Source organism: Mesoplodon densirostris, chromosome 11, assembly GCF_025265405.1.
Source record: "Mesoplodon densirostris isolate mMesDen1 chromosome 11, mMesDen1 primary haplotype, whole genome shotgun sequence".
Lineage (NCBI taxonomy): Eukaryota > Metazoa > Chordata > Mammalia > Artiodactyla > Ziphiidae > Mesoplodon > Mesoplodon densirostris.
This window is the reverse complement of record NC_082671.1, coordinates 101095535-101116288: the sequence shown is the minus strand read 5'-3', so window position 1 is coordinate 101116288 and position 20754 is coordinate 101095535. Positions and strand designations below refer to the sequence as shown.

The 20754-nt window shown below is 38.6% G+C and overlaps 1 protein-coding gene across 7 annotated transcripts in view; it reads left to right on the top strand.

Annotated features, from left to right (window-relative positions):
• The window catches only part of NAV3 (neuron navigator 3), a 591684-nt gene that overhangs the window by 423031 nt on the left and 147899 nt on the right, over positions 1 to 20754 (top strand). For all 7 annotated transcript variants that reach the window (XM_060113459.1, XM_060113462.1, XM_060113461.1 and 4 more), the window contains exons 10-12: positions 7662 to 7770; positions 8439 to 8822; positions 19805 to 19924. In XM_060113459.1, the coding sequence (XP_059969442.1) occupies positions 7662 to 7770; positions 8439 to 8822; positions 19805 to 19924 (613 nt within the window). The remainder of the gene's footprint in view (positions 1 to 7661; positions 7771 to 8438; positions 8823 to 19804; positions 19925 to 20754) is intronic.

The window sequence follows — 20754 nt, the reverse complement described above, 5'->3', positions numbered from 1 at the left end:
GTGTGTCTCTCCGTATCTGAGGCGGGGTAGCCGAGAGTGATTTAAACATGCAGCATCTCATTCAGGCTTGGCTTTGAAACCTGTGGCATGCGAGGCTGGACAGCCGCTTCTGTGCCTCTGTTTTAATTTAGCAGGATGTTTGCTTCCATGGCAGTCAGCAGCATCCACTGCAGCGAGGAAGAGCCATAGATCTGAGAATGCAGGTGGAATACTAAAACACGAGAGGCGCGTGCAGGGCTGGCTTCAGTGCTTAATCTGCTCTAACGGGGCTCTGATGTGGAGGCTCTACATGCTGCATCTTGCCAGTTCCTCTAGAGTAAAGGGCTGCAGACCCAGATAGATCAGTGAAAGGCTGGTGAGAGGCAGGGAAAAAAGGCAAAGCCAGAGACATTGCTGGTGCTTCACTACCTCGCGTTTGGGAATACAGAAGCGATAGAGGGAAATGTGGACCCATCGCCCTGCTGAGACATGTGATTGGATAAAGACTGGAAAACGTAGTTGGCTTCCTGTGCTACTTTACAGCTGGAGCAGTGTCTTTGATGAACTCTTTTCTGCTTCCGATATATACAAGCAAAATGTCTGTAAGTACTGCTGATGAGGGGCATGACGTGGCAAGCTGAATTGTGGGCAACTCATTGATTGTACTATAGCTCTAGAATCTAAGGTGAATGTTTGAGCCTTGCCTGAGCTTTTATTGAAGTGCAAGTGTTCATTAAAATCAAAGGGGCCAGTTGGCCTCTCAGTGTAGAAAGATAATATGAAGTCCAATTGAAAAAGAAGAAGCCAATAAGGAGAGCCATGCAGCGGCCAGCTGAACTCTCTGTGTTTCGGAGCAAAGTAAGGCCAAAGGGAGCTTGCCTTCAGAAGCAAAAGTCTCTGACCAATCTGTCCCTCACCAGTGAGGGGGAGAGGCGACCCACTGTGCGCATTTCCAACTGGTTTGGAAATGCCGCCAAGGCCAGCCAGAGAGAATCCAGCTATGCAGAGAGGCGCTCGCTGTCCAGATTCTTGTCGAGGTCCGTGCAGTCCCTGTACCACACCAGTGGTCCGGGGGCCTGGAACCTGCTGCCCGTCAGCCATGCAGGCGGTGAGAGCTTAGAAGAGTGGTCTTCCAGAAAAGGCTTGGAAGGTGAGAGTGATGAAGACAGCCGTTCCGAAGATGAAAATGTGTCCTCCAGGCCTGGCAGCATCGGCAGGAGCTGGGCCGAAGAGGAGGGAGAAAGCTGCCTGCGGGAAGGCACAGCTCATCTGGACGAGGATGTGATCCTGACCATGCTGGGCGACCTGGAACAGGCCCTTTACACTGACTTGTTAGGTAAGTGGGGTCTGCTCCCAAAAGGAGGATCAACTTTTCAGAAGCTGCCTCTTTGCATAAACCAAATAGCTTCTGTTCTTCCGACTGATGTTTTCGAAACCGTAGTTACTCAAAACAATTTTTAATTCCTTGTTTCTTGAAATGATTGTCTTCAGAAAACTGAACTGTGAGAACTAGTTGTAAAGTGTACATGGAGAAGGTAAATAGCAACCACCTGCCCTGGGCATGATTGGCCTGGAGTCTAGTACACTCTAGACATCCATAAATAAGTGTTAACATTTAAAACTCCAAATTTGTTTTTTACTTAGTCATTAACGGGGCCTATTTATTCACCTTCCCTCAAGGCGACCTCACCACAGATTTGGAATGAAGAGTGAAGGGCCTTGTGGGTAAATTTGTTGTGTAGTCAGGTTTCTTCTGCCTCACTGGTGTCTGAAGAGATGGCCTTGTTTGTACCTCGGTGACAAGTACCATACATTCTAGTTATACTGGAAATGCAGAGGCCTCTTCTGACAGCTTTACTCACTTACTTTTTTTTGAACTGTTTGGCAAAAAATACTTCTGAGTGTGTACATTATAACTACATAAATTACTATGTAGATGCATGTGAACTGTTCTGATACTTTACAAAGTAGGCCTGTTTGATGACATGATTCTTAGGAGTAACTTCTGATAATAATCTTTAATTAATTAAATATGACAATGTCTGAAGTAATTCTTCAGTTTTGCCACCTGCCTGAATAGCTAAAGTGTATACGTTTTAATTGTTATATCTAAGTTCAGCGCTCTACTGTAGCATATTTATATCATTATATCATATGGTGCCTTCTTCAAAAAGTCATAAGCATTAAACCACTAACCACATCCTCTTTTATGTCAGTGTGTATTTCCACAAAGGATTTCATATAGGACTCTTTAAATTTGAAAGAATTAAACCAGACCAGTGATCCCTTTGTTTCTGATTCATACAACTGAAGCCAAATATAGGTTTGTTTTTATTCTCTATGTAGACCCTCCTGTTACAAGAGGTTTTATGAGATTTTCTGGAATCTTAGTGAACAGCTTTAGAAGAAGAAAGCTTAGAGAGACAGCAGAGATGAATATCGCTCAATTTTTCTTGCTAGTTTAGCTTTAAAAGAGTAATGTTTCCACAGTTGCGGGAATAGTGATTTCTGAATCTGAATACACCAGGTGCTCAGACACTGAAGATTCACTTCTTCACCATTGTGTGCCTTCCATGATGAACTGCTTCTCATAAAAAAAAAAAAAAAAAAAAAAAAAAATCCCTGCATGCAGTACAAAGGCAAGAGAGGGAGTCTTAATCCTTAAGAATCTTTTTTCGTTTCTTGATCCTCTGAAACAGTAGAATCAAATAATATTTGTCTTTTGCCTTGAAAATGGTAGCATTTATCTTGTTCTAAGTACCTCTTAGGTAAGTATTTTCAAAGATATGACCAGAGTAAAGTCCCCTGAAAGCATGTGTTGGTTGTTCTGTTAAATTATAGCCTGCTGTGGCTGGGTGTGTATATGACATATGCCTTTTTGTACATAAGTAACTTGGAGCATTACTGTCAGAGGGTCATGTCTCAATAGGTGTCTGTGTATTCCATGGTTTTTAAACTGAGCATCTGCTAATTTATTTATGGGATTATTCTCCTTAAGGCTTTTTTCTCCCCCAGCATATGCCAGTATTCAAAGATGCAAATGAGAAAGTAAGAGGAAGAGTTTATTCAAATAGCTCTGATATGAATAATCATATCAGGATAATGAAGCATTGCAATGCGATTCCCTAAATAATGATGCATGTTAAGTTGGTAAATATATCCAAGCCCACAGCACACAAGAATTGCAGGATTTCTGCTACGTGCTTGACTAGGTTCTGCTTCTGACTCAAAATGGCTTCTTCCAAGTTAGTTTTTAGGCAGAGTTCCCTGAGTTCAACTCTTTATTCTTGGATATCCTAATAAGTCAGACAGACTAGGGTCTGTGCTATAACTATATAGGAGAATATTTAAAAGGTAGTGGTAAAGCTGTTAGCCATACTTTGCTATTTTTCCCCCAAAGTGTCTGGTTTAACCTGATGAGTTGAAAATTTTTCTATCCAACTCACCTTTGGGGGGTCATCCACAAAACTAGGGTGATTTCTCCAAATAAATCAGGCAGCTGTACTCTAAAAAATAACATTTGTAATGTAGCTGGTGTAGAGGACATAATTCTCCGTGAATCAGGTTCATTCGTATGTAATTTGATTTCCCCCTAAAAGATGACAAAGGCTGGCAGTGTTAATTACAGTGTGTGTAATTAAAGCTTGAAAAGTAAGGGCAGGACCGCACAGATTAAATGGTCCATCTGCCATTAAGTAAAAATGCAAAAGCACCGAACTGAGCCTGTTACTCTGTCCTAATAGAAGAGATGTTACCAGCAAAGAGAAAGTAGTTTGCACTAATGTCAAAAACTCAAAGCAAATTGCAGAATATGCCATTCTGGAAAATGTGTGTAAGCCCTTACGATTTTGTCTGACAGGAGGCTTCTTTCAGGAATAATAGCTGGTTTTTAGATGATAAAAGTGAAAGGGGATACATTTTTGTGACCAAATTTCTCATGTGCATTTTTCTGCTAACTTTTATTTATTACTAAATATTTAATGGTATTTGCGCTTTTACATTTGGCCTTTTCACAGTTGTGATTCCCTCCCTGCCCCCATTTCTCTATTTACTTATGGGATTTGGATACAAATTTACAGGATCTTTCAGGCTTGTGCAATCCTTAGGGGGGTTGTAAGTGCATTTAACTTTATCTTGCCTTTCATGGGTCATTGAGAACATTTGCTGCAAGAAATGTTGATTTGGTTATTATCTTTCCTGACATGAATGAGGCAGCAATTATGTTTTGCTCAGTAAGTGTTGGAGGAAAAGGTCCATCTGTCTGATTGTCATGAGTGGTGCAGTGTCATGAGTAGATGTCATGAGGAGAAAAAACAATGGAGAGAGAGGGAGTGATGGTTCTGAAACGTGAGGGAAGCTGTATAAACAAACAGTGGATTCAATTGGAAGAATCCAAGGATCTAAGATGCCTGCTGGATTGGAAGAAGGACATTTAAAAGGAGATAAAGAAGGTGTTAAAAAATACTGAGTGAAATGGAATGTCTGAAAATACACTGTTCTTAAAGTTTATGTAAAAAAGATATTGAAAGTAATTCAAATATCAGTGTTACTAATATTATGCAATTGGCAAGTAGTTGAGATGCAGCTTGATTACAAAGTCAAAGTTCTCCCCAAAGGAAGGGGCTAGGAGATCGGAGATAGGGAACTTGTAATGGTGTATTTTTGGAACTTGTGTAAGGGCAATGATTTGCCTTCCTTCCTCCCTCCAATAAAAGTCATCTCAGCACTTTCTCCTTTAAGACTTTTCTCTTACCATTCCTTAGAATCTTAGGCTTCTCTACTGTGTGAAATCTTAGATAAACTACTGAATATTAGCTTTAATGTGTCTCCAGTTTGGTCTCATCCTTCACTGTTACTTTTGCCATTTTAAGTAAAATCTCTTCTTCACCTCTGCCTTTCCTTTGACTGTAATGATCTTTTTTTCTGCCCATCAAGATTTTCCTTACAAAGCCTTCTTTTTCTTTCAGCATACTGCCAGATTGTTTGGAAATAAGAGGTAGACTTCTTTCTAGCCATCTCTCAAATATGCTGTGTTATATTTATGAGGAGAAGGATGGGAAGAATTTCCAGAGAAAATATAATTAGAGTCTTAAGGGTTATTAACAGTTCTGAATTTTAAAATAATGTTAATCTATGAGGTTAGAAGTTGTATGACTTGAATTAGGGTTAGAAAAGTTGTGCCATGTACAACATATTCTTATTTCTTTTTTTTAATTTATTTTTTTGTTGATTTACAATGTGTTAATTTCAGGTGTACAGCAAAGTGATTCAGTTATACGCACACACACACACACACACATACACATATATATTCTTTTCAGATCATTTTCCCATATAGGTTATTACTAAATATTGAGTATAGTTCCCTGTGCTATACAGTAAGTCCTTGTTGCTTATCTATTTTATATATAGTAATGTGTATATATTACTCCCTCCTCTGCCACCTTTCCCCTTTGGTGGCCATAAGTTTGTTTTCTCTGTCTGTGAGTCTGTTTCTGTTATGTAAATAAGTTCATTTGTATCATTTTTTTAGATTCCACCTATAAGTGATATCATATGATATTTGTCTTTCTCTGTCTGACCTACTTCACTTAGTATGATAATCTCTAGGTCCATCCATGTTGCTACAGATGGCAGATGGCATTATTTCATTCCTTTTTATGGCTGAGTAATATTCCATGTGTGTGTGTGTATGTGTGTGTGTGTGTGTGTGTACACACACACAGGGAAGTTAGGGACGTTTTTCAGAACTTTCTAAATCTGAAATAATAATACAGTTATTAAGCATTTCAATCATTCAAATAATTGGTAAATTAAAAGGAAGAGATTTGCAGACTGGCAGCAGAGTGGTGGTTGTTTTGGCAACCACTCAGGATGAAGGATAATGGACAGTGTAGTAGTGTTTGGCTGAAGAAGAAATTAGCATCTGTCTTTCTGAGTGGCTGCCATGGTAAGTGATATCAAATCATTCATTTGGTTTCAGAGCCATTGCAACCCTGGGTGGAAGTTAAATGGGGGCAAATCATTACTCGTCCTCAGAACTGTTTTTATAATGAGACCTAATTGGCCTCATATTGGAAAGAGTCACCTCTTCCTGGAGAGGAGGAAGCCTTTCCGATCTTGGAGGTTTTAGGCAGAGACCTGTGGCCACCTCGCTAGTGACACAAAGAGTTTTCCCTCATTGGCTGAGAGGTGAGGCAAGACAATCTCTGAACTCCCCATCAACTCGAAGATTCTATTATAGATGTTAAATGTGTGCATTTGTTGTGTGTGTGTTTTTTTTAGCCTGGCATGAATATTGTGGAAGAAAAATGAACAGGTTGAATATCTACCTGTATTCTTAAAACTGATGGTAGATATGCATCTTGACTTGTCTGTGTGGCAGTTTTCATGCTGGAATTTAATACATGCCACTTTCTACCTTCACTTTTCCTTCTTTTGTTCTTTTCCTTCCATTCCTTCTCCATTCCTTTCCCCTCCCTACCATCCCCTCCTTTGCCGTCCTCTTCCTTTCTTTCTTTCCTGTACCTTCTCACCCCTTAATCCATTCATTCCCCTTCCTTCCCTTTTTCTATTCTTTCTTTCTTTTTATTTAAAATTCCTCGGGCTTCCCTGGTGGCGCAGTGGTTGAGGGTCCGCCTGCCGATGCAGGGGACACGGGTTCGTGCCCCGGTCCGGGAGGATCCCACATGCCGCGGAGCGGCTGGGCCTGTGAGCCATGGCTGCTGAGCCTGCGTGTCTGGAGCCTGTGCCCTGTAACGGGAGAGGCCACAACAGTGAGAGGCCCGCATACCGCAAAAAAAAAAAAAAAAAAATTCCTCATCACTGGACATCCTCCTGAGTCCAAATTGAACAGAATTAAGACTATGTTTCCTCTCCTTCCTTTCCATGTTGTTCTTATTATCCAGATTCACCAATTTCAATGGCCACTGGCCTGGGAATTATTACATGGCCATAAACAAAATGGTTTAATGGCACCTCTGCCCCCAAATGACAGATAGAGGTTGAACAAGGCCAACAGTTGTCACCCTGGCAGAGCTGTTTATTTTATGTGTAGACTTATTGCTGGATTAGATGCCTAAGACTTTACTGGCACTCTGGTGTCACATGTGGATATTTTGGTTCCCTGTAGAAAGTGGAGAAATAATGAAAAATAAAGCTGTCCAATTCTTGGATCTTGGTTCATGAGTCTAATAAAATAAAAGACTTAAAAAGATATTGCTTCTATGAGAAAAGGCCTCTGTCTGATTCCCCAGATTATAAATGTATACTTGCTACATAAGTCAAGTTTATCTCAGCTATTCTGAGCACACTTTGAAATAGGTGATTATGAAAGTAATTAGGATCCAAATGTTTCAGATATTTAAATTAAGCTTAGAAACATGGAGTACAGCATATTTCCAAATGACTCTCTCATTTTGCAATGATTAAGGTCATAGACCTACGAAATACTATTGTATTACTGCCACTTCAAATTATTACTTGTAACATTACATTTGTTTCTATTCACATTTTATTTGTAGGAAAAATTATTATTTCAGATAATAATAGTCATTTGGAATTTTCTACCTATTATTTTACTTTACAAAAAGGAACTCATATCTATATCTATATCTATATCTATATAATTATTCAGATTATTCACAGGACAGTAAATGGCATGAATTATGTTACTTTTCTAGGTGAAGACCCTGAAACAAGAAGAATGAGAACAGTTAAAAACATAGCAGATTTGAGGCAGAATTTAGAAGAGACTATGTCCAGTCTTCGTGGGACCCAGATAAGTCACAGGTCTTCTTCAATTCTGCCTATTTTGGGGCCAATAAAGAAAAAATTACAATTAAGCATTTAACTTCTTATAATGAAAAAGAAGGAATTTTAGTTTTCCTTTACTATTTTCTCACTTAAATTTTATATGAGAGTCAACTGGTGACTTCGCAGCCCTACCCAGTGATTTTTTTCTCCTATCCATCTCTTCTTCAGTATAATTTCCCATTTAAACTGAATTAGCTACTGAAACTAACACCATCACTGCTAAATGGATTTTCACGCCTGCCTCAAATAACAACGGTGGAAGTTGTAATTAAAATGCATCTGAGGAGAGGTGGTAGAGAGTCTTTCAAACATAATTGTAGTTAACTTCCAGAAAAGTTCTGGGAAGGCTACAATGGGTTAAATTAAGGGTTGGTTGAGAATGTGAAACAATATTTTGTTTTATCTAAACTGTAATGATGGCATTTCTTTTGAAAGCAAAAAACCTGTGATGAATGCCCCTTCCTACATTTTGATACCTGCAGAGGTGTTTAGAATCTCAAAATGAATGTATAATTTGACTTTCATGAAAATGGACATACTTCTAAGAAACGACTCTCAACTGTAGGCATTCCTGTCTTCATGCATTCTGGGTCCATGGCCCCAGGTGAACCAGAATATAGTGATTTCTCTATTTGATTTGACAGCACCCTGGAGACAACATTTGACAGCACTGTGACGACGGAAGTGAATGGCAGGACCATACCCAACTTGACAGGTCGACCCACTCCCATGACCTGGAGGTTGGGCCAGGCATGTCCTAGACTTCAGGCTGGAGATGCTCCCTCCCTGGGTGCTGGCTACCCTCGCAGCAGTACCAGTCGTTTCATCCACACAGACCCCTCCAGGTTCATGTACACTACGCCTCTCCGTCGAGCTGCTGTCTCTCGGCTGGGAAACATGTCACAGCTTGACATGAGTGAGAAAGCAAGCAGTGACCTGGACATGTCTTCTGAAGTTGATGTTGGTGGATATATGAGCGACGGTGATATCCTTGGGAAAAGTCTCAGGGCTGATGACATCAACAGTGGGTAAGTGGCCCTGGGCCCTGGTCTCTAACAGAATTGTGTAAAGAGAGGTCGTCTACTACAATGCAGTAGCTGTAGGAAGGGGATATAGGTTAGTTAATAAAGTCATTAGAAAATGTGAGAAATCTAACGTTCTTTGGGGGTATTTCAGCCTTCTCTTCTAATCATTCATGAACAGTAAAAATGTCCAAAATTTCTATAAAGTCTTTTCATTATAATCCATTAACTTTTTCTATTGTTAGTTCAGAGAAACACATGTGCCCTGTGTTTTTCAGAGTGATTTTCACATGCTTCTTAAATAACAGATTTTGTAGTGAAGGGCGTGGGAAGGAGACAGGAGGAGTTTTGCTGAGCTGCTTGATTTTCTTTGGCTCGTCAAAGCTGCCTGTAACTGCTCTGAGGAACACAGATTTTCTAGCATTCTTCAATTATACACCTCCGGTCTAACTTGAGAGAAAATCATTTTAGATCTGAACATTTCAATCTATTTATTCTCTTTTGATGGCATCAGATTTTTTATGTTAACCCCTGTTTTCCTTCTGTTTTCTATTACATTCCAAAAAAGAGTTGTAATTATAAGACTCTCAAAAGCATTTTGGCAATTTGGAATATTTAGTTCAATCTGAGGATGAGCCCCAATGGAGGAAATAGGATATTCTATTAAAACTACTTCTATTAATAACTGTAGTTGACACATTGAAAATTTATTACCTACTTCACTCTTTTTAAGTGCTTTAAGGACATTAATTCATTTGACCCCCTCCCCACCACCAACCCTTATGAGGTAAGTATTTTTATACCTGTTTTACAGATAAGGAAACTGATCCCACTTGGCCCCAACTGTATTAAAGCTAAGCAAAGACTAGACTTGCATTAGGACTCAGATATATCTGACTTCAAAACCTAGGCTCTATAATAAAAGGAAAAGCTTCCCAACTAACTCTATCTATATTTTTCATGTGAGTCCAGGTTTTTACCTCTTCTTTGTCCTTATGCATCTGAGAGGACTGGTCTCTGAAATCATTCTTCTGTACAAGTAACCTTTCCTGACTTCAGTCATGAAAAGCTTGTTTGAATGGGAACAAGACCTTAAAAAGTACAAAAGAGCTTTTGATCAGACTTAACAGCTCTGCTTTGATATCCTGATACCCACCAGTTCATTCCTGGTGGCCACCTTCTCTGAGTTTCTAAAGGTCTAGAATTAGGGAGACAGGTTATTGTTAATTAGGGTAGGAAGCAGTTGAGTTGCCGCTGGAGTTGGAGTGTCTAAATTATGTCTCTTTCTACCATTTGCTATCTGCCAACTCCTTGAGAGCTTAATGTATCCAAATTCCTTTCCATAATAAGGATAAAATTGCAAAATCTTCATGAAATTGTTAGGAATGAAGAAAATAACCCACAAAATTGTACTTAGCACAAAGCCTGTCACAATATGTGTTCAGTAAATTATCATCATCATCACAATTACATTTTTATCAGTAATAATTATTAACCTAATGATTAATAACCTCATAATCATAGGATATGATCTTATATAGGAGATAGTAGAAATTGTGAGAGGTGTGAAGCATCCTGGGAAAAGAATAGAGAAGGGAGATCATGAGCTGAATTACGTATGTATGTATGTATGTATGTGTTCAAAAATATGTGTTGCATTCTTCCTATGTGCCAAGCAACATTCTAGGCACTGTGTGTTCAGTGGTGAACAATGTAGACACAGTACTAGCCCACATATACTCACGTGTTAGTGTTTTTATATTTTTATAGTTGCTCATTTATTCAATAAATGAATAGTAATATGTGTACATATGTATGTACGTGTGTATGTATATACATTCTTAGATAAGGGGTTTTTGAAAGTCTTTTTTTTTTTTTTTAAACTGAGCTCTGCTTATAGTAGTGTATTTTACCAGCATACCTATAGTCAGGAGCATTTTGTATTTTCCAGGACTCTAGCGGTATTAGGCAACTAACTTCTGTAACAGAGAAATCTCAAAATCTCAGTAACTTAACACAAAGAAGTTAATTCCTCCTTCACATAAAACCCATCCTGGCGTTTCTGATCATCAGTTGGGGACTAAGATGGATGGTAGGTAACTCTGCTATTATCCAACCAGACTGCCGACGTCACCCTGGGTGTTGATTTCAACAGACAGATGACAAAAGAGAGGAAGAACCATGGTGTAAGAATAGTTCATATGTACCAGGTCTGGAAGTGGGGGGTATGACTTCTACCCACATTTCCTTACCCAGAACTGCTGCAGCCCCATCTCACTGACAGCAAGGCCAGGAACCAATGTTCATCTTTGTGCCCAGGAGGAAGAGGAAATTGGTTTGATGAGAGCTGGCTCGTCTCTGCAGAACTAATGAGACATTTTTAAGATACTGGTATATTCTTTGTACTTCCTACTTGTTTCCTGCCTCACTGGAAACCTGATTCTCACGTCTGTTCTCCAGTTTTGTTCTCTGTTGGCCTTTCAGAGGAGGTCTTGAATAGTCCCACAAATGAGTCCATGTAAGAACGCATTAGTGGTCTGCGTGCTTTGTGTTGAGTCATTCATATTCAGTATCTAAAGTAGAAGAAGAAGAAAAAAAAAAAAACTAAGTAAAAATAACACAAATCCTATTTGAAAACTTCCTCTAATGATGTTTACCTGCTTGGCCTTATCCATGTTCTCTTTCCCATGGTAGAGTACAGGACACTGAAATTTAAAGAATGACTGAGTTCTGTCCCCTGGATGGAGCGTGACTAGACGTGGTCAGCAGGCAGTGTCACTGGTCTCAGCTCAAGGATGACTGGGGTGTTATGGGGAGGACACCCAGGATGTGCTGTACTTCCTCATTGCTCACCAGCATATGTAGTGTACCATTGTCAACATCAGTAGGATGCAGCCCGATTTATCAGCCTAAAGTTAAAAGATAGGAAGGAGGATGTCCCAGGGGAATTTTAATTTGATGTTTTCTTTAAGAAAAAAGGGCATAGAAAAGTCTGTGCTACAATTCATGAAAAAATCTGAATCACAAAGTTAACTGTCTGTTCCCAATTTTTTAAAGTATGTTTTAGTGATTAAAGGGACAAAAAAGGCTCAAAAGACAAAGCAATGAATGAAGATGTTTAATCTTGGATTTTTTTCTCATGCAAGAAGGAATGTCATGAAGTAAATGGGAAAGGAGTTTTCATTTTTTTCATGTACTCCAGGTAGAACTCAGAAAATTAGTTAATCGGCATTCTGAGAATTCGAGATTTCTTGAAGCATGCAAAGGCTTATCTCTTTCTTCTCTTCTAAAAATTACTTTAAGCACTTGGGGATGTGAATCTGCCAGTAATTAGGAATTAGTCAGAGGAAGGCCTCTTACTTATAATGAATCTCTTTGAAAAAGTCTCCATGTGTAAAGCAAAAAACGGAACACCCTGGAAAACTGGGGGAAAAGTTACATATTTTAATTGGGTGGAAATTGAAGTTATCTGCAGGTGTCACAGTGAATAATAGTTGGGCCAAGAATATAACCTAAAATCCTGATTTAAATGGCCCAAACTCAAAGTAATTTAATTCTGGAGAATGACATTTTTTAAAAGGGAGGTGGATACTTTAATGCTGCTTTAATCCCCTGATCCTCCCACAATTCTCCTTTAGGAAACTTTGTGATGACTGAAGCATTCAAGACATCGGGAAGGGCAGGGCTACTTGAGTTGGGTTAAAGGATGTACATGGGAAACCACATATTCCTAATCACAATGCTTCTATTCACTTCATATGCAAGATATGAGAGTTATTTTTAGTGCATGTAGAAATTCTAATGGAAAAAATGTCCAGTAACGTTAGTCAACATTTATAGAGCACTTATTATGTGCTAGGTCACCATAACTGTAAGCGATAAGCATATCATTACTATCTCCATTTTACAGATGAAACAACTGAGGCATAGATAGGTTAAGTAACTTTAGGTAGACCTCAGAAAGTTAGTTCATTGGCATTCTGAGAATTCAAACTTTCTTGATGCATGCAGTGCTGGACTTGAACTTAAAAGCAGTCTGGCTCCAGTCTGCACTCTTAGCCATCTTGACATACTGACCCTGTGAAGTTGTCTACATGTCTACTTGTCCACATTTCTCTCCTAGGAGTTGATTTTTTACAAACATAACAGAGCTTCACAGCAATCATTCATTATTAGTATAGTTTTCTTAGCTAGCACCTTTGATCAAGGGGACGATCCTTAATATTATCTGTGTTCATGATCTGTGTTCTAGGTGCTGAACTAAAGTTCCTTGGAGGTTAAGAACACACACACACATTTTAGATGCCCTGTGTTTTCATGTCATAACAAATAGAGAATTGTTATATACAATTTCTAATATAAGATATTTAATGTAAAAATGGAATTCTAGGAAGATATGGTAGGGGCATAGGTGAATCTTTCCAAATACCCACAAAAATAGACAAAACAACTAGATAGCAAAACCGTGGGAAAAAACCATGAGTGTTGTTGAAAAAAGATGATGAGAAGGTATCACCTCAAACCCCAAGTATAAGCAATGAAGGACAAACAGTCAAGAGCCAAAGGCACAGAATGATACCAGCATCTATGTACGAAGAAAGAGAAGGTAGTAGTGGGGCGTCTGATAACACTGAGAACAGAAGAACCACAAAATAGCCCAGAGAAACTGACTAGAAAACACACAGGGCCTATCTGAAGATAGCAACTGAAGCTGGGAAGGTTTTGACCACTTGACCCGCCAGGGACAGTAAGGGCTGAAGGTCATATCTGAAGGGAGTGGAACAATCTTGTCCCCATGAATTCATTAAACTCTCCAGCCACAGCTCCCTTCCAGGACAGGACCCCACACTGAGGGAAAACTTCCAGGAGTAGAAGCAAATTGAACAGGATGTAGCAATAAAAGTGAAGATAGAGAAGGTCCAGATAAAAGTGGGAGATGGGAACAGAGTCCAAAAATCTCAAAAAAGCTAATTATCACATTCTAAAACACTACACAAAAATAACAGAAGCATTTACTGTGTGAGGTTAGAAAGGTATCTAGATCAAGTTTCTTTTTATTCTGAAGAATTAAGTTCACATAAAAATAAGTAAGAGAAAAATGTCAGGATAAAACCCCACATAAGCCACAAACATATACAAGACATACAACTAATAAAGGATTATTATCAATGGGGAAAGAAAAAAACAAAACTAAACATAGAATCCAATAGAAAAATGAGCAAAAGTCATAAACAGACATTTCACATTTCACAGACAAAATATAAATGGCCTATAACAAAGTAAAAATATGATCAACCTGCTTGGTAATCTGGAACTTTTAAATTAAAGCCAACATGAGAATTCTTATTCATAGACAAGTAGAAGTTTATTCTGAAAATATTTTGAAAACTCTTTGGCATTGACTAGTAGGGTTTGAATATGTGTATGTATCCCTTTTGACCCAATGATTCCTTTCCTAGATATAGACCTTTGACAAGCTCTTGCCTGTGAGCATAAAGAAATGTGCATATACAGATGTTCATGGCAGAGTTGTTTGTAACAGCAAAAAAATCTAAAAACAGCTCAAATGTCTGTAATAGTCAAACGGATAAATACCCTAGTGTGCTTGTAAAACGAAGCTGTATAACACTAACATTAAAAATACAATAATACACATCAAGATAGATGATTTGCAAAAATGTAACTTTGAGTGAAGGAAAGAAGTCACAAAAGAATATATACAATGTGATTCAATTTATATGAAGTTCACATGCATGAAATGCTAAACAGTGTATTTTTAGGAATATATGCCCATGTGGTTAAACCATAAAGAAAAGTAAAGGAATGCTTAACACAAAATCCAGGGCAATAGATATCTCTAGAAGGGAGGTTTAGAAATGTAGGACTGGAGGGCTTCCCTGGTGGTGCAGTGGTTGAGAGTCCGCCTGCCGATGCAGGGGACACGGGTTCATGCCCCGGTCCGAGAAGATCCCACATGCCGTGGAGCGGCTGGGCCTGTGAGCCATGGCCGCTGAGCCTGCGCATCCGGAGCCTGTGCTCCGCAACGGGAGAGGCCACAACAGTGAGAGGCCCGCGTACTGCAAAAAAAAAAAAAAAAAAGAAAAAAAAAAGAAATGTAGGACTGGAAAGAGCCTATATGGTCACTGAAGAAACTGGAAATGTTCTCTTTCTGAAGCCAGGTTATGGGTACATGAAAACTGATATTATTTTTTAATTATTATTTAATGTGCTGTTACGTTTTATACTCTTGCAAAAATATGATGTATTTAAATATGAAGCTCTTTTTGAAAAAGCATGGAGTTGCTGTGGAGGTAGAGTTGTATGTATTTATGTTGATTGAGAAAATGGGATTGAATAGCATACAAAAAGAAGATGTTTATAGTTTCTTCCTATTTCAGTGAATTCCAGACATAATTAGAACATAATGATGTTGATTCACAGGTCTGAACAGACTCCATCCTATAGTCGTTGAGGGTGGTAAGTGACAAGAAGAAAGTCATTTATCTAGATTGTTAACTAGGCGGATGGTGTGTTTCCCTAAAACTATATTAGCATATACCAAAGGAGCATGAGCTTTAGTGGTAAAGGCAATATATGGTCTGTTTATGCTATATTTGAGGTGGTTATGGGAAATCCACATATCTGTGCACAGGAAGCAGTTTAATATCTCATTCTAGTGCAGGGTGGAGCACTATGGCCTGGAAATATTAATATGGAAAACACACACCTAAAGAAAATGTGCCAAAGTATGCAAAGTTTTTCTACAACAGAAGGAAGACGAGAGATGGCAGTGGAAGGGAGGAAGAGTTAGAAACGCTTTGGGAGACTATTGCGTTTTTTATGTGAATCATCTTATAGCTTATAGAATTTGAACATGGCTAAAATTATCCTAAGACTTCCATAGTTTGAGAGATTTTACTTTCTGTCAGTAACCTTCACAAATTTCCTTTGCAACTTTTTGTTTGTACCAATCATCCTGTGACTATTAACTCTTGAACTCAGCTTAGCTTATGGTTTAGAAGTTTAGGTATAACATTATTAGGAAAACTTTTTTTTAAATTTTACATTATTCTTTCAAAATGATCTCCTAACATTTATATTTCCTGGATTGTAGCAAATTTTTCTAGAGGAACTATGAAACGCATGTTATTTTAGATTTTTAAATCCTTCAGGAAAACTGAAAAGAAGGAAGAATTTTCAAGAAAAAAATTTAAATGAGAAATTTGCTTGTGTGATGCCCATATATATTTTTCAAATAACAAACTTTTCTGTTATGAAAATGCCCTACCAACATTCCAGTGAGACAGTGTCTGTAAACAGGAAATAGACACTGATGACTATTTTTGGTTCAATTAATATCTGTTGTAAACCTATTTGATATTACCTGGAAAATCCCAGGGTCAAAGGAAAATGAGTATCCTTTGAAATGCTTCCTAAAAAGGTTGGGTTTTTTTCTTAATTCATTGACATTTTAAAGTTGTTTTTTTCTTTGGAAAATTAGTTTTCAAAGCATTTAACCTTTGTCTATAGAACTTACTCTTCTGTAAGCATTGAATAATTGAAAGGTTATGTTTCTAATAGAAGTCATCTTCCATCTTATTTCTTGTTCACATGCATCACCGTTATGGTTAAAATGCTGAGATCTGCTGTCATGGTTTCTTCCTGCAGTACGGAGGCCTTTTAAATTCAGCTGAACAAATGTTTAATATATTTGTTGATACCAAACTATATACAAAACACTTTACTAAACACTTTTAGAGATACAGCACTGAATAAGACAGACCAATAAGACGTAAAACTTAACATGTATACATTGTTTTAACTTCCTCCTGAGGTTAAGTTTAGGATCAAGCATGTTGATAGTTTTTTAAAAAAGGAGTATCGCACTTATCTGGAGAGAAAATTTCTATCATCCCCAAACTTTTAAAACACAGTTTCAGAGCTTCCCTAGTGCCGCAGTGGTTAAGAATCTGCCTGCCAATGCAGGGAACACGGGTTCGAGCCCTGGTCCGGGAAGATCCCACATGCCGCGGAGCATCTAAGCCCGTGCGCCACAACTACTGAGCCTGCACTCTAGAGCCCACGAGCCACAACTACTGAAGCCCGCTCACCTAGAGCCCGTGCTCCGCAACAAGAGAAGCCACCGCAGTGAGAAGACTGCACACCGCAACAAATAGCAGCTCCCGCTCGCAGCAACTAGAGAAAGCCCGTGCACAGCAATGAAGACCCAACACAGCCAAAAATAAAATAAATAAAATAGAAAAAAAAATTCAAAAGGAGAGTGAATGAGAAAAACATTTTTCACTAAACACTTTATCAGGAATTTCATATACTCCACCTTAAGAAAAGAAGCAATAAAAATATTTAGAATTGGGCTTCCCTGGTGGCGCAGTGGTTGAGAGTCCGCCTGCCGATGCAGGGGACACGGGTTCGTGCCCCGGTCCAGGAAGATCCCACATGCCGCAGAGCGGCTGGGCCCGTGAGCCATGGCTGCTGAGCCTGCGTGTCCGGAGCCTGTGCTCCTCAACGGGAGAAACCACAACAGTGAGGCCCGCGTACCGCAAAAAAAAAAAAAAAAAAAAAAAAAATTTAGAATTGGTTGAGAACTATGTGGAAAATATAATAAGATAAGAAATTGGAAGTAAGAGTAACAATAGAACACTGACAGCATCAATATGGCAGCTGACAAATTAAAAAGTACGAAGGACAAATATCCTTTAATCTTTAATTATCTCATTTAGTATCACTGTATATGATACAGGAAATTGATGCTCATAATCATGAATTAGTTATCAAAAAAAGTTGTCATATCTAGTATTCCCTGTTTAAAAGAGTATGTCAGGGGCTTCCCTGGGGCTTCCCTGGGGCTTCTCTGGTGGCGCAGTGGTTGAGAGTCCGCCTGCCGATGCAGGGGACGCGGGTTCGTGCCCCGGTCCGGGAAGATCCCACATGCCGCGGGGCGGCTGGGCCCGTGAGCCATGGCCGCTGAGCCTGCGCGTCCGGAGCCTGTGCTCCGCAATGGGAGAGGCCACAGCAGTGAGAGGCCCGTGTAACGCTAAAAAAAAAGAGTATGTCATCGGCACATTTTGGAACCAAGGTACTCTTTTTACTGTTTTAATTTTTTTTTTTAATGGAATTGGTGGATCGCTTGGTAAACTCTAATTTTATTTTATTATTTAATTTATTTATTTATTTATTTTTGCTGTGTTGGGTCTTCGTTTCTGTGCGAGGGCTTTCTCTAGTTGTGGCAAGCGGGGGCCACTCTTCATCGCGGTGTGCAGGCCTCTCACTATCGCGGCCTCTCTTGTTGCGGAGCACAGGCTCCAGACGCGCAGGCTCAGTAATTGTGGCTCACGGGCCTAGTTGCTCCGCGGCATGTGGGATCCTCCCAGACCAGGGCTCGAACCCGTGGCAGGCAGATTCTCAACCACTGCGCCACCAGGGAAGCCCTGTTTTAATTTTGGTGGGATTAAATTCTTTGGTTAACAGGAAAATTAACCATGTAGGGTACCTTATGAGGATAATACAGCACGACTTTCTGTTTTGTGTATAAAATTCATATATTTCCTTTTAAACATATGTTGGGAGAGACTTTGTGAATAACAAGTCACTATTATTTATCAGGTTCTCATATTAAGAGCTTTATGTATTTCTCCTTTAATTACCATAATACCTATCTTCAGTAAATTTTATTCTTCCCATTTTGAGGCAGAAATTGAGGCACAGTTTAAGAAATTTGTTTAAGGTACTTCAACTAATAAGGACAGAATTTACTAATCATGTAAGCAATTAGCCAACTTCATAATCGTAGTTTTAACTATTTGGTTGAACTTTAATATGGTCATGATTAAATTTTTTATTCCAAATAGTGAAATTAACTCAAATTTGTTTAAGCAAATTGGGGATCTTATTCTAAGGAAGCAGGGATATCTCCTAGAACCCCAGGAGAAGTTGTGAAGCTGAAACCACATGGCCAAGTGTGCTTTTTGTGCACCTGTGTCATTCTTTCTACTTTGCTGATCAGCTTTCTCTGTGCCTCTTTGCATCTGGTGAAGATAAATACCCAAAGCTCCTGGGTTTTCATTATCATAAACTCTTTCCACATAGAAAGACTGATGAGCTATCTGTTAATCCCATTTCTCAAGAAAGAAACATTTGATTAGCCCCACATGGGGTAGGAGATTAACACCTGTTCTAATCCCCCATTACCAAGAAAAGATTATCAAATAGTAACATGACTATGGGAGTCTACCAGCCCTGTGTGATGATGGTGGTCCTGTGATAGCAAGGAAGTAGTTCTCAGAGACAGGAAATGGGCAGGCAGTGTGGTCCTTCAGTTCAGACGGCAGTGCATGGTGGTTAAGGTCATGGTTTCTGAAGCTGACTTTCTAGATTTATTCTCAATTCTGCTGGGACTGGTTGAGTGACCTTGTGTAAGTCCTTAACCATTTCGTGCTTACTTATTTTCTTTATCACTAAGGTGGGGATAATAATGTTATTACATGTAAACTATATAGAACGGTTCCTGACAACATCTTAAACATTTAATACATCTTAGTAATTATTTTATGATAGTGGTCAATTGCTATATATATTTTATTTATCAAATAAATTAATCTAATTTTAAGATTACTCCTGTGACCTTCAATGCTTCAAAGATAGTGTTTACAAAATGAAATAATCATGCTCTTATTTTGCTAAGAGTTACATTATCTCTAAGTCTGTTCAAAATATTGATAACAAAGGGGAGAAAAAGGAAGGTCTTATAATAGGCTAGTTACTTGTTGCAGTAAGGAAGATTAATTTCCTAATAAACTTGAAAAGATTTTCTAATACTTCCTGGTGAGTAGAGTATTCATATAGAAAAAACTATAATAGAGCATATTTGCATAATTATTAAAAATTTTGCACACCATTTGTTTATTAAGTTAAATTATACAGCTGAGGTCAGTTAATTTTCTGTTGATTAATTAGGCATTTATTTTCAGGTACATGACAGATGGAGGGCTCAACCTGTATACTAGGAGTCTGAACCGAATACCAGACACAGCAACTTCCAGGGATGTCATCCAGAGAGGGGTTCATGAGGTGACAGTGGATGCAGACAGGTAATGTCATCAGCGTATTTGATGGTGAGGAATGCATAAAGCAATTTTATAAGTGAGATCCTAGGAGTTATACAGTATTAAACCGAAGGACTTTATTTTGATATAATAATTATTTTGGAACATTTTGAAAACTAAAGTGCTTTTGCTTACAAGACTTTTAGCTCTGTACACTAAAAGAAACTGCATTGCTGTTGAGAACATTTAACAAATTTCAGGTTACATGGTGGCAAATTTTCATATCTGCAAAAGCAAAATTATAAACATAGATTTCTGTTCCTCACTTGAAAAGAACCCTGGCTGATAAATTCCTTTCAATTCAGATGCTCTCAGATCTACCTGGGGGCTAATGACATAAAGATTAAAACATAATTCTAATTATCAGGTAAAATAAGCTTGATGCTTTTCTTGAGGGGTTTGTTGAAAGCATACAACTCTTGCTTTAAGCTAATCTCTTTCATATTTCAAATTGCTTACAGGTTTTTGTGTTTCATATGCTTATTATTTTGCTGGGAATTGTTTTGCCAATTTTATCAGAATCACTGCTGTTTGACAATATTGTCTTTGTGAAATAATGTTGTGAGACATACTTCTGACCTGATTTTGCTCCCTCTTCACTCAGAATTTTTAATTTCTTAAGCAGGAAGGGATTGCCTATTTCCAGAGCTACTGTAAATCAATACCTAGAGTAGTTCTTTAATTCAACATTTATGAAGGGGACAAAAGGGTAAGACCTAACGTATGCACATTCTGAAATAAGAACTGTGTACAATTCATAGTGCATTTTAATATAGCCAACTCCAAAGGCTAGACAGTGAATTCTGATATTCATC